This window comes from Mesoplodon mirus (genome assembly GCF_964341445.2).
Source record: "Mesoplodon mirus genome assembly, contig: HAP1_SCAFFOLD_482, whole genome shotgun sequence".
NCBI lineage: Eukaryota > Metazoa > Chordata > Mammalia > Artiodactyla > Ziphiidae > Mesoplodon > Mesoplodon mirus.
Window position 1 is genome coordinate 280328 of NW_028295502.1, and position 14012 is coordinate 294339.

The 14012-nt window shown below is 47.8% G+C and overlaps 1 protein-coding gene and 1 long non-coding RNA gene across 3 annotated transcripts in view; one reads left to right on the top strand and one right to left on the bottom strand.

Annotated features, from left to right (window-relative positions):
• Window positions 1–462: 462 nt before the first annotated feature.
• Window positions 463–1029, bottom strand: LOC309797401 (protein FAM170A-like; the record flags this gene model as incomplete). The annotated part of the gene is made up of 1 exon (XM_088845585.1): window positions 463–1029. A coding segment is annotated over one exon (567 nt), but the record flags the coding sequence as incomplete, so codon positions are not given.
• An 8323-nt stretch (window positions 1030–9352) lies between these two features.
• Window positions 9353–14012, top strand: part of LOC309797402 — a 168353-nt gene continuing 163693 nt past the window's right edge. For both annotated transcript variants that reach the window (XR_016039667.1, XR_016039668.1), the window contains exons 1-2: window positions 9353–9436; window positions 10079–10144. This is a non-coding gene — a long non-coding RNA (uncharacterized lncRNA). The remainder of the gene's footprint in view (window positions 9437–10078; window positions 10145–14012) is intronic.

Genomic DNA, 14012 nt, shown 5'->3' on the forward strand with positions numbered 1-14012 from the left:
CTCAGGCCCAAGGCTCTCAGACCTCAAAGTTCTGGTCCTGCAAGGGCCCCTGTCCTCTCTTGAGACCACTCCTGGCTCTCTCTGCCGAGAAGGAGCTGCTGGCAGTACGTCCTCTAAGAGTTGAGGTCCATCGTGCAGACCCTGAGGAAACTCCTAGGAAAAGGCTCCACCTTCTTGTTTACGTCAACAGAGGTCAATGCCTTTGTTAGTGCTGGGTGTGTCCCATTTGATGCAACTGCAGAGCCATTAGGTAAACCAGCACATGTGTGCGGCCCCTTCCCTTAGACTCCTCTGGGCCCTCGTGACATAGGCTCAGAAGACTGCCAGCCTCAAGCCTTACCTCTTCCAAGGGACGGCCACACCGTCCTCCAGGATCTTCTGTCCCATGAATCTCAGTTGCTGTTTGGAACTCAAAGGAGAGAAAAGACCCTGCCTGCGGGGTCTCTTTGGGCTGGGGCCTTCCCCCGTGGGCTGCTCTCCCTCATTCTCCTTTTCTTCTTGCTTCTCTTCCTCCTCCTCCTCCTCCTCCTCAGGTGTGCTCTCGGATTCCACATTGCCCATCCACTGGGCCATGTTGAGATGAAAGACACGGCAGCTGAAGCCCTGCAGGACGCCGCCCTTCACGTGCTGCTGGAGGATCTCCAAGGTGGGGAAGACCCGGCAGCAGGCCATGCACCTGAAGCCGGTCTCCATGGTCACCATCCAGTCCGGTGTCTTGGCCCTGGGTCTCTGCTCGACGGCAGGTGACCCTGATGGGCTGCCTGGCTCTGCCCTTTCCTCATACTCTTTCTCCTCCCCAGTGGGCTCACTGTCAGACAGGAGGCTTTCGGTGAACACATCAGAGGGGCAAGTGCCTACTGTGCACGCATCCTCAGGAAGGGTCACTTCTTCTATCGTCAGCTGCTTTTCAGGCAACTCCAAGGGTTTCTTTGTCTTCCAGGAGACAGCGACACCCTTGTTCACTTGTACCTGCATGTAGTATATTTTCATGCCCCTTTCCTCTTTGTCTGGGTGCAGATAGTCCTTACAGGGTGAAGAGAGTGAGGAGGAGACACAGTGTGATGGGGGAGCGGTCTCCCCTTCTTCCTGAACCTGGGCTAGGGGTGCTGTAGGCCAGGCAGTGTCTCGAAATCTCCGCATTGCTGAAAAAGGAAATTAAAACCATAATAACATGCATGGGCCGTGCCGGAAGCTGAGGGAGCAGGTGTGGTAGACGAGAGAGGGACATTTGCATGACGTAGCTATGTCGTGAGCTTGGTGTCTGTTGGCCGTAGGATGGAGCGGTGTATCTGGTGTCATCTGTGGGCTTTTCATGTGCGTGGGGGGGATACTGGAGCGGTGTCTGTATACAGGGGTGTGGAGTATGGTGGTGAGGGCTGTGGTATGTGAGGGATGCGGCTGGATGCGTGTATGACAAGGAGTGTGATTTTGGTAATATCGGTGGTGCATTACATGTGGAATGGGGCTGTGGTGCTTGGGGTTTATGTGTGCTCTGAGAAGGGCTGTGCCTGGAGGGCAGATGTATGTGTGAGCTGTGTGGACCTGAGCTGGATGGTCCTGCTCTCAGTCTGGAGGTGTATGATGCAGAACTCTGTCCTTCTCTGGAAGCAAAGGCAAAGACAAAGCCTACATTTTCCTCTGAAGATGCTTAATCTGGTCCCTCTTCCCTCCACCTCAAGCCCAGACATTTCCGGACCCTGCTCCTTGACTTCCCCACCATGGTAGTAGCAGTATTCACACCGCCCCCCCAAACTCAGCTGGCATCCACGCCCTCGGAACAGCTCAGCCATCCTGCACAGGCTCCTCCACAGAGCCCTCATCACCTCTGATGACCCTGGATTTCCTCTCAGCCTCCCTGGGATCTGTGTGCCTCCTGCCTCACAGCCAAGCACCCCCTCACCTGAGGAGCCCCGCGCCCTTACCAGCGTAGCTGAGCTTGCGCGGAGTAGAAGTACAGAAGAAGTATTTAGGGGCAGAGGAGACCTCCACTGCCCCTGGGCTGCAGCCTTGGGCCACCACAGTGGATCCAAGCCGAGGGGGATCCTCTTGTGACTTCGAGATTCCTGAGGGAGGAATGAAAGGCTCAGGGTGGGTTCATCAGTCCTCTGTCCACAAATATTTACTGAGTGTGTGGCACGTGTCAGGTGCAGTGAATACACACAGTTGAGAGTGTGGTTCCCAGTGGATCCTCCAGGATTTAATTCCAATCAATACTTATTCTCTCACTGTCTAGTTGGTAATGTAGGCCTCGGTGGTGACTGTGAGTGTGTGGGAAGAGTGAGTGATGTGTATCAGTTAAGTCTGTGGTAAGTGTGGGGTTGGCATGGGGAGCACAGTGCAGATGTGTCTATCTGTGTCTGTGGCCTTTGTGTGCATGGTTTCTGTTCACAAGTCAGGAATTCTGGGACATGTAACGTTTCCTCATTACATGGTGTGGCTTGTATTTATGGTGCGTGTTCATTCATTCATTCACCAAGATTCAGTAAGCAGCTACTCCTGTGTATCCGGCACTCTTCCATTGTTGTAGTCTTTGGTAACGCTGCACATTCTAGTAGGGGAAGACACACACTAAACAAAACTACAATAAATATATAATACATCAGCTGGTGGTAAGTATATAAGGGTTGCCAGACTTAGCGAACAAGAATACAAGGCACCCAGTTAAATTTCAGTTTCAGATAAACCCAGAATAATTTTTTAGTGTAAGTATTCCCATGCAGTATTTGTTCTTACTTAGTTTTAGTGTAAGTATGGCCCATACAATATTTGGGACATACTGATACTGAAAAATTACTTGTTGTTTATCTGGAATTCAAATTGAACTGGATAGCCCATATTTTCTCTGGCAATCCTGACATGGGTTACTGAGACTGTGGTTTACTGTGGTTTGTACAAAGCGGGTCTGGCATTACTCAAGAATGTGTTACAAGTGTGGTGTGTATGACACGTGACTGGTTCTTACAGAGGTATTTAGCGATGGCTGAAGTTAGCTGTGTTTGTGTGAGAGTTGTGGAGATACATATATATATATATATATATATATATATATATATAGTGTGTGTGTGTCTGTGTGTCCTATATATATAGTGTGAGTGTCTATATACATATCTCATCTCCAGCGTTTGGTGTTGGAGGAGAGGATTGTGATACAGGTGGGTTGTATGAGAATGTAGTACAGGAGGGATGCGTGTATATAACTCCATGTGCTGTGTGTGGTTTAATAAGGAAGTTATATGTGGGGTGTGTGATATTTTTGCTGCATCAGAGTGTACATGGGTGTATGAGTTACTGTCTCATAAAACACCCCTAACAAGAATTCTGTATACACTCTTACGTACACCGAGTGTCAGCCAGGTCCAGGCAGGGTGACAAGAACTTTACCACGCAGACTTTATATCTGGTAAGCACTCTAACCCCATTCATCTCGCTCTTCTCTGCACTACCACACACACACACACACACACACACACACACACACACTCACACACCCACACACACACAGGAACATAGAGCAAAATATTCTGAATGGTCAGGGGCAGTCATTGCCTTCCCCAGCCTGTCCCAGCCACTGCCTGGAAATCTGCCTGCTGTCTAGAGCTCCATTCCCAGGGCCCATCCTACAGTCTCCAGAGCCCTGGGCCTGGTAGGAGCTACTGGGCTCTTATCTGGGGCAGAGGCCTCTAGCTGGAGCTCTGGGGTGACCACCCCTCTCCCAGGGCAAGCTACTCGCCTACATTTAATGCACGCAGGCACCACGTGGCCCGTGGCTCTCAGAGCTCCCCGCAGGACCCTGAGGCCATTTCTCACCCCTGCTCACGTGGTCTCAGTCTCTGGAAAACCCTTCCCTTCCCTTGATCTCCTTTGGGAAATTCTTCCTGTTGAAGGAATAAATCCTCCTTGCTTTCAATATGACACCATCCCTAGACAAACAATCTTCTTTCAAAGTGCATTCCACTTGTCAAGATATTTTTCAACAGGGCCTTCAACTCATGGGGCTTCTCTTTCCACTTTGGTAAAAGAGGCCAAGCAACTCATGGGTCTCTCTCAGCATCCTTGCATCCTTCACATCCCCCACCTCATGACCCCAGGGAAAGATCCAAGAGAATAAGAGAGAAATCGGGGACTGAGAAAAGCTGCACCTCTAGGTCTGTGCAAGCAGGATGCAGCCTGCTGTGAGTCCGACAAAGCTCCAGGCCCGGCTGCCCCAGGAGAGAGTCCTCAGACCAGCGGAGCTGACCTCCCAACTCCCAGGGGGCATCTGGCCGTTCTGTGCCGTCTCACACCACAGGGGCCCTCCAGATAGATACGGCAGCATCAGTGAGACAAGGTCTCTCGCTCCCTGCTTCACAGGTGACACGTTCTCAGTCCCCCGCTTCCTAGAGAAGCTTCAGTTTGGCAGAAACCCATGTGCCCCAGACAAGTTGCCCCCCACATACCTCCTCCGTTCTCGGCAGTTTCCTGGGACTCTTCATTTTCCAGATGTTTCCTCTTTTGTCGCCGTTCCATCGTACCAACTAGAAGTCTCCCTTAGAAGATGCCTCAAGAGATGTCCAACTCCTCCTCTTCCCTACAGGTTGGCCCTTCTTGGCTCTTGGGCAATCCGTTGAAATGATTCAATACAAACAAAAATAGTCAAGTCTCCTAAATGGCTGAAAAACTTGTACCACTTAGTGAACCAGCAGTACTGCCTAGTGCTCACCAGGGCTGTTATGTTTGCAGGGTTGCCAGGCGCACAGCGGAATTCTGTGACCTCAGTGCTGACATCAGTGCATTCGATGGACCTAGGGTGAGCACAGTGTCTGCAGTAACACAGGCCCCATTTTCAAGAACAATTCCTTTTTCCCAGCCGATGCTTTCCCGTGAAAGGGAAAGGTTCCTACCATATCTATTATAAATTGTATCATACCATGTCTATTATAAAATTCACATTTTGATTGGACATCTTTTAATGTCTTTTCTAGAGAGATTTAATATGAATATTTTAAATGGTCTCCAGTTTCCCTGTGGATTATTGACATTTTAAACTCTGCACTTCAATTTTCCCTCAATACGTGTAATTTTGTCACAGCTATTTCTGTACTTAAAGATGAGGAACTATATAATTGATTTCTTCATTTTTTCCCCATCTCTCTCCAAGGTACTGCATTTGATTGTGTCTTGCGACTGAGTGAAAAATGCTAGTCCTTGAGTCAGGACATTGGGCCCTTTAGCAAGTAACTCAACCTATCTGGGCTTCAGCTTCTGTATGTGCGATCAAGAGGCTTGGACTAGCTGACTTTTCAAATGCTGTGTTTCTTTGATTCACTCTCACTTACTGATCTGCTCCTTAAGAAGAGGGTCTGTTCTCATAAAGTAACAACAGTCTTTTCCTAACCTTGGGTTGGGCGGAGTTTAACTGTTCGTACTCAGTTTGTTAGTTATATTGCCTTCTACGTATGCTTAGCTCTAAATAATTTATATGGCTCTTGTGACTATTTTTAGATCTTCTTTTTTTCTTATTTTCTTTTACAGTTTGTAATTTGTTATCGCCAGTGTAGAGGAGCCTGATTGATTTTTAAAATTTATTGATCTTGTATGTGTGTGCCTTGTTGAACCGTCTTATTAGTTCCTGCTAGTTTATCTGTGGGTTCTTTTGGGTCTCCTAGATAAATGAGCATATTAAATGTAAATAGTGTGTTCTTTGGATAAAGTTTATTTTCTTGCATCTATATATATAGAAGCAATATGTTGAATTGATTTAAATATTTAAATACTTACATACCTGTTATCACAATCTAACGTTCTTTATCTTATTTTCTTTCAATCAATATTATGTTTTCAAGATTTATCCATGTGAATCCATATAGATCTAGGTCTTTGATTTTTGACTGTTTGATATTATTTCATCACATGCATATAGCATCATTTATTTTCCATTCAAGCATTATTGGACAATTGGATTGTTTCCCTCCCTTCTCTAGAACAAACAACATTTCCTAGAATATCCCTGAAGGTGTCTGACAGTCGAGAAGGGCCAGGCTGCCCGAAGGATTGCTACTTGCTTTTAGCCACCTTCCAACAGGCCGTCTCCAGCCAGCAATTTGAAGCACAGCTGAAATGAGAACTGCCCCAAATGTGAAGATCTTAGGAGCTTCCTAGAAGGTGGGAGGTTAATGATAGGCATCCTGCTGGGATCCCAGGGGAGTCTGAGCTGGCCTGAAGCTCATCTTCCTCCTCCACCTCTCAAGAGAAATGTGGAGGAAAGAAGACTTCAAAAACTGTGAGCAGGCAGAGGGAGGGATATTGGGGGCCGAAGCTGTAACTGAGGTCTTGGAGTGGGCTGTGAGCACGCAGAGCCTCTAGAGAGCCAGGCTCTGCCTTCTGAGAACTTCTCCCCTAAGGCTGCTCATAATTCACGTGATACCGGCCATATAGAGCCGACTTGGCCCACACTGTCACAGAAAGCCTTATCAGAATCTCTTCTTCTTCATACACTCTTGTGTCTGTTACTTGGTTATTGCCTTTGGTACTCCACTGATGTGAACCACAGTCGCCAGGGGATGGAGGACACTAGTGACCCATCTTGCTCTGTGGCCTCAGTCCACAGCTGGAGGGTAAGGGAAGAGGCCAAATGAAGGTTAAGAAGGAAAGATGGAGTTTGAAGAGAAGACCTGAGTTAAGGGTGTCTTCTCAAGTCTTGATGACTGAAATGTAGCTCTAGTACCTGAAGTCCTGCTTGTTCTCAAGGCTGACCGCGGGGCCGGGTGCACTCAGTGAAGGAACCGTATACACTTAGTATTTCCTTGCTTGCTCACGCTTGCCCTCCTCTGATACACCCTCTGCAAGACTGATCTTCCCCTGAAACAACTTTCCCCCTGCTACTGTCATCTCAGGAACATTTGCTTCCCCTTCCTAGTGTCCCCCTAGAATGCCATTGCAGCCAATTCATAATTTGATAATCATGCTGCTTACCATATTCTCAGCAATTTCGGATAAATTTTATTCGCTTTATTCCATAGTCTTCACCCATCAATAATCTTCCTTAACTTCCTAGCTGCAGGTTAACCCATTTGGAATCATTTCTTTTTCTTTCTCTTCTTTGGCAAATCCTTTCTATCTTTTAAGGTCTTTTTCTTGTCTCTCTACCATCCTGCCTTGCTGAACTTCTTTTTTTTCCGTTTAAGTAACCTTTCAATCTCCTTCCCCAGTTTCCTCATAAACATTGAGAGTTTATTCCTCACACGTTAGACAGCGGTTTATGAATGGCCAGGCATAATGGACTCAGAATGAGTTGGCACGCCCGAGGTACCTGTCTTGCTGGGGAGCCAGAGGTGAAGGGCTGGCTGCTGGACACATGTTTGCATGGAGTCAGGCTGAGTGGCCTCAGGATGTTTGCCCTGCACTTGTGTGTGTTTCTCCCTAGTTGGTTTCCTTGTCCAGCCACCTGTGACCTCCCTCCATCCAGCCCAGGGAATCCTTCTCATCACAGGGGTAGGATGTTTGTCTCATTTTCCATCACATCCTTTCCCCAAAGTTTGGTTGTGATTTGTTCCCATTCCAAAGACCTTTCCTCTTTGAAGAGAAAAGAGAAAATCTTGTCTCTCCTTTCCTCTCACTTCACTTCTGCTCTATTATCTCCTCCGTCCAGAATGGCCCACTGACTCACATGGGTGTAGATCCGAAGATGGCAAGAACTGCCAGCAATTCTGAGATAATAATATGGATGGATCAGGAAAACTTGAAAACCTTTATCCCGCCACATTAAAAAAAATTGCACTTCCAGTGTATTCAGAGTCTCAGTGTAGAAACACAAATGATAGAGAAATTGAATTACACTCAAGTTTTTCTTTCCTCCTTTCCTGATTTATTCTAATCCTCCAAGTTAACATGATGAACTCTTTGTTGTGTAAAGTTTCAGACATTTTCTACCCATGCACACTTTTCTTTTTTTCACATAAGAGTGTGAACTAGGTCACTTTCAACATGCTGTGATTCTGTGATTCACTGTCTCCCACCGAGTCATCCACTGATAAAGTCATCTGTTTCACGGAGAACTATTTCCAATAGCTAATAGCCAATGTCTGTGGAGTGCTTACTCTGTGTCGGTTTCTTGTAACTACTTTACAGATCATTTGTACAGCGTACCCATGGACCAGGTACAATTATGACCCCCAAGTGACAGATAAGTGCAGATAAGTACAAATAAATACAGAGGCCAAGTGACTTGCCCAAGACGCTGGAGCAAATCAAAATCCATGCCTCTGTAATCATTTTGCTCTATTGCCTCTGTCTGGGAGGCTTGATGATTTGGCAACTAAAACCTTAAATATCATGTTCCATTTTTATATCTGTGACACAAGCGTGGGGCTGTGATACGGGGTAACTAACCTGACTACTTTTGAAAACCCTTATGCACCTGGATGAAAGTAAGCCAGGGACTGCAAGCCATAGATTTAAGGTTTCCTACCAACTTTTAAAAATAGCTTCTTGAATGCAATTTATGTAGTGTCAAGTCTAGGATGTAGCCCAAATAGTAACAGAAAAATGGAGATATGTAGGAAAATACTTAAAGTTGACAAGTATTGGGAGTGTAGTATTTTTGGGGCCAGCGTGTAGACCACAGGAAAACTTGCTGTTTCCATCCCAAAGGGAAGAGCCCTACGTTGCAACTGCCAAGGTCCCTGGGGCAGCAAGTGTGCTCACTGCTTAGTAAAGAAGCATCCTCAGTTTGATAGAATCATATGGGAGCCTTACATTTGGTTAGCAGTTCTACATTCTTGATGTAATAATATTTTCAGGGTGTGGGAGCGTATCAAGCTCTGAAAATACCCTTGGAGAGATCTGCTTATTAAGTTTGGCTATTTCAATCTCCCTACTACTTCTTTACTAAACACCAGGCGGTTTCCTTCACTTTTCAGAACCATGTTGTTTTTCCCTTGTCTAATGAACTTTGAAATACTTTTGGATGAGCTATTAAGTTTGGGGAAAAATAAACATCTCTTTAAAATAAGGAAGATAATAACAATGACAAGTAGAAAAATCTCTAAAACAGAGAATATCCTCCATTCTAGACAATGACGGAGTGGAAGGTTCGTGCTCGCTGTCCAGGACGTAGAAATAAAAGCTGAGGAGGCGCTGAGGCGTCTCCTGGATCTCTATGAGCCTCCATCATTTCTGCTGAGTAGGGTGGACAGATAAAATATAGGCTGTTTAGTTAAATATGAATGTTTGAAAAACAACGAGTACATTTTGAAGATAAGTATGCCCCAAATAGTTCATAGGATCTACTTATACTAAAAATAATGACTTATTATTCATGTGAAGTTCAAGGTTAACTGGGTATCCTGTATTTTTATGTACTAAATCTGACAGCCCTACTGATGATCCACAATGGAGGCAGTTGAGGAGCGGTACATGCTGGCTCTCGGACAGTCAGAAATGGCTTCAGCAGATCCAGGTACAGTATGAAATTCTTTTTGGATGTAGCTCAGAAGCCATGGCCAGCCCTTGACTGCAAGTACTGCCTCGGGTTTCCCTGAGGTGGGGTAAACCTTCCTCTTAATGGCCTTTTGGTAAGTCTGGAAGACCATATCCAAGGGGAGCCCCAAAGTCAGTTTCATCCTCACAACCATGTTTCCAATTCCTGGAATTGGCTGCATGTGACTCACAAGAGCTGAGGAGGTTTGTGGAAATTGGGAGTGTCATAGCTTGAACCCTTTGTAGGTAACGTTTTGCTGTTGTGAGAGTTTTATCAGGAGCAATGTGAAAGACTCCATGTCCCCAGGTAGATAGAAATAATCCTGTTCTACCTGTGTGTATGTGACAAGTCTCTAATAGTTCAGAGAGCAAGTATCTGGTCTTAGAAAGACTGATCCAAGCTTGGATGTTTCTGGTGACAAGGCAAGGTCCTGAGTTTCAAGTTCACCTTTTATGGTTGAGGAGACAATAAGGTGGTCAGAAGGGAAATCATGGAGGAGACCTTGGCTTCATCCATCGTGCAGGCTTGTATATGTGGTTCTATGTAGATCGTGTTTCAAAGGTGGAGCTTGTTTACAAATATGAACATTCTCCGATGTGCTTTTTGGACCTTCATTCCCAGAGCAAGAGCAGTGCCGAGGCTCTAGAAATGCCATGGATATTCTGAGCTGTCAGTGGCATTTCCCCGGTACTGTTCCCTTGGTGCCGCTCCTTGAAATGTCCAAAGGGATTATCATGTGTCTTGTGGCGGGTCCTAGCATTGTGAAAGGAAGCTGCTGCACCTGGCTCAGAGGATTTCGGATGTGGTGGGAGGAGGAGTAGTACTACGACTATAAATTGTATCACAGCATATCTATTCCATCTTGAGAGTGGGGTTGGGGTGTTATGAAGGGGGGCTTTTATTGTACCTTTATACATTGTACCCTTGAAACTAATTCAATTTTTTAAAATTAATTAATTTATTTGGGGCTGCATTGGGTCTTTGTTGCTGCTAGCGGGCGTTCTCTAGTTGCAGTGAGCGGGGGCTCCTCTTGGCTGTGGTGCACGGGCTTCTCATTGCAGTGGCTTCTCTTGTTCCGGATCATGGGCTCTAGGCACGCAGGCTTCCGTAGTTCTGGCACATGGGCTCGGTAGATGTGGCACAGGCTCTAGAGTGCAGGCTCAGTGGTTGTGGCGCGCGGGCTTAGTTACTCCGTGGCACGTGGGATCTTCCCAGACCAGGGCTCGAACCCATGTCCCCTGCATTCGCAGGCATATTCTTAACCACTGCTCCACCAGGGAAGCCCGATAATTCAGTTTTTTATAAAGAGAAGATTCCTAATATTATTCCAAAATTTTAAAAATATGTAGTTGGATAACACTATGAAAAATTAACTGATATATTCTTTTATTATTTCTCTTTGCTCCCTGGATCTTTTTCCCCATCCAGTCAGCTAGGCACTGTGAGTTCACTGCATTAGGAAGGTAAAGACTCAGCAGAAATGAGGGAGAAAAACAGAAAAGTCTCAGCTTTGGAATGTTCACAACGGAGGCCACAGTAGAACAGGTGAGAATTCTGTGAACCAAAAATAAATGTCGTCTCAAATGCAAAAAAGTATTCTCTGCACTGGGAGGCAGGAGAGGGAGGGAGGGAAGGACTGAAGGAGAGAGATCAGTGTGGCCAGGGACATGGAGACTGTGCTTGAGGATGATATGCCCAGGAAGAGAATCAGAATCTGGAGAAGATTCAGCCTGCACGTGATCATTGCCTCCAGCCAGCACCCTCATCTCAGACGTTGGGAAATTCAGAGAGAGAGTGGGAGTACGTCAGGAGGGCCACGCGCATAGTCTGTGTGGCAGGGGTTGTGGCCGTTCCCTATTTGTGAGGAGTCCCCAGCAATTTGCAGGCCTCTTCTGGAAAATGCTGGCGGACGTCTCTAGTGCTTATGTGAAAGCTTGTTCACAAACCTTGAAAGATACAGATGTAGATGACAGATAGATGCATAGATAGAAAAATGTCATTAAATAAAAGCTCCAGGAAAGGTTTCGAAAATGCCCTTTATTGCATAGGACGCTTCTATTGTCATATGATGTTAGACTGAGTGCCGGTCCCTTCATCCTCCTTCAGACCACGGCATTCTGTCTGCTACTCTCCCGAGGGTCCTTTCTTCTCCCTGGAAGGGATAAAACAAATGAGGTAGGACAGGAAGAGACAAGAAGCACTCCAAGCTCTGCTGGTCAGGGTTACCCTCCAGCATTGCCTTAATGCTCAGAGCCACACACACCACAGTGAGCTTGGCTCCAGATCAACTACCACGCAACGAAGGTTCTGGAACATTTCCATATCTCGGGGGACCTCATTTCCACGTGACTCTCTTTCATATTCCCCTTTGTCACAGAAGGCTCGGTCCAGTGGTCAGGGTGAGATCTCGGCTTAGGCCCAAGGCTCTCAGACCTCAAAGTTCTGGTCCTGCAAGGGCCCCTGTCCTCTCTTGAGACCACTCCTGGCTCTCTCTGCCGAGAAGGAGCTGCTGGCAGTACGTCCTCTAAGAGTTGAGGTCCATCGTGCAGACCCTGAGAAAACTCCTAGGAAAAGGCTCCACCTTCTTGTTTACGTCAACAGAGGTCAATGCCTTTGTTAGTGCTGGGTGTGTCCCATTTGATGCAACTGCAGAGCCATTAGGTAAACCAGCACATGTGTGCGGCCCCTTCCCTTAGACTCCTCTGGGCCCTCGTGACATAGGCTCAGAAGACTGCCAGCCTCAAGCCTTACCTCTTCCAAGGGACGGCCACACCGTCCTCCAGGATCTTCTGTCCCATGAATCTCAGTTGCTGTTTGGAACTCAAAGGAGAGAAAAGACCCTGCCTGCGGGGTCTCTTTGGGCTGGGGCCTTCCCCCGTGGGCTGCTCTCCCTCATTCTCTTTTTCTTCTTGCTTCTCTTCCTCCTCCTCCTCCTCCTCCTCAGGTGTGCTCTCGGATTCCACATTGCCCATCCACTGGGCCATGTTGAGATGAAAGACACGGCAGCTGAAGCCCTGCAGGACGCCGCCCTTCACGTGCTGCTGGAGGATCTCCAAGGTGGGGAAGACCCGGCAGCAGGCCATGCACCTGAAGCCGGTCTCCATGGTCACCATCCAGTCCGGTGTCTTGGCCCTGGGTCTCTCCTCGACGGCAGGTGACCCTGATGGGCTGCCTGGCTCTGCCCTTTCCTCATACTCTTTCTCCTCCCCAGTGGGCTCACTGTCAGACAGGAGGCTTTCGGTGAACACATCAGAGGGGCAAGTGCCTACTGTGCATGCATCCTCAGGAAGGGTCACTTCTTCTATCGTCAGCTGCTTTTCAGGCAACTCCAAGGGTTTCTTTGTCTTCCAGGAGACAGCGACACCCTTGTTCACTTGTACCTGCATGTAGTATATTTTCATGCCCCTTTCCTCTTTGTCTGGGTGCAGATAGTCCTTACAGGGTGAAGAGAGTGAGGAGGAGACACAGTGTGATGGGGGAGCGGTCTCCCCTTCTTCCTGAACCTGGGCTAGGGGTGCTGTAGGCCAGGCAGTGTCTCGAAATCTCCGCATTGCTGAAAAAGGAAATTAAAACCATAATAACATGCATGGGCCGTGCCGGAAGCTGAGGGAGCAGGTGTGGTAGACGAGAGAGGGACATTTGCATGACGTAGCTATGTCGTGAGCTTGGTGTCTGTTGGCCGTAGGATGGAGCGGTGTATCTGGTGTCATCTGTGGGCTTTTCATGTGCGTGGGGGGGATACTGGAGCGGTGTCTGTATACAGGGGTGTGGAGTATGGTGGTGAGGGCTGTGGTATGTGAGGGATGCGGCTGGATGCGTGTATGACAAGGAGTGTGATTTTGGTAATATCGGTGGTGCATTACATGTGGAATGGGGCTGTGGTGCTTGGGGTTTATGTGTGCTCTGAGAAGGGCTGTGCCTGGAGGGCAGATGTATGTGTGAGCTGTGTGGACCTGAGCTGGATGGTCCTGCTCTCAGTCTAGAGGTGTATGATGCAGAACTCTGTCCTTCTCTGGAAGCAAAGGCAAAGACAAAGCCTACATTTTCCTCTGAAGATGCTTAATCTGGTCCCTCTTCCCTCCACCTCAAGCCCAGACATTTCCGGACCCTGCTCCTTGACTTCCCCACCATGGTAGTAGCAGTATTCACACCGCCCCCCCAGACTCAGCTGGCATCCACGCCCTCGGAACAGCTCAGCCATCCTGCACAGGCTCCTCCACAGAGCCCTCATCACCTCTGATGACCCTGGATTTCCTCTCAGCCTCCCTGGGATCTGTGTGCCTCCTGCCTCACAGCCAAGCACCCCCTCACCTGAGGAGCCCCGCGCCCTTACCAGCGTAGCTGAGCTTGCGCGGAGTAGAAGTACAGAAGAAGTATTTAGGGGCAGAGGAGACCTCCACTGCCCCTGGGCTGCAGCCTTGGGCCACCACAGTGGATCCAAGCCGAGGGGGATCCTCTTGTGACTTCGAGATTCCTGAGGGAGGAATGAAAGGCTCAGGGTGGGTTCATCAGTCCTCTGTCCACAAATATTTACTGAGTGTGTGGCACGTGTCAG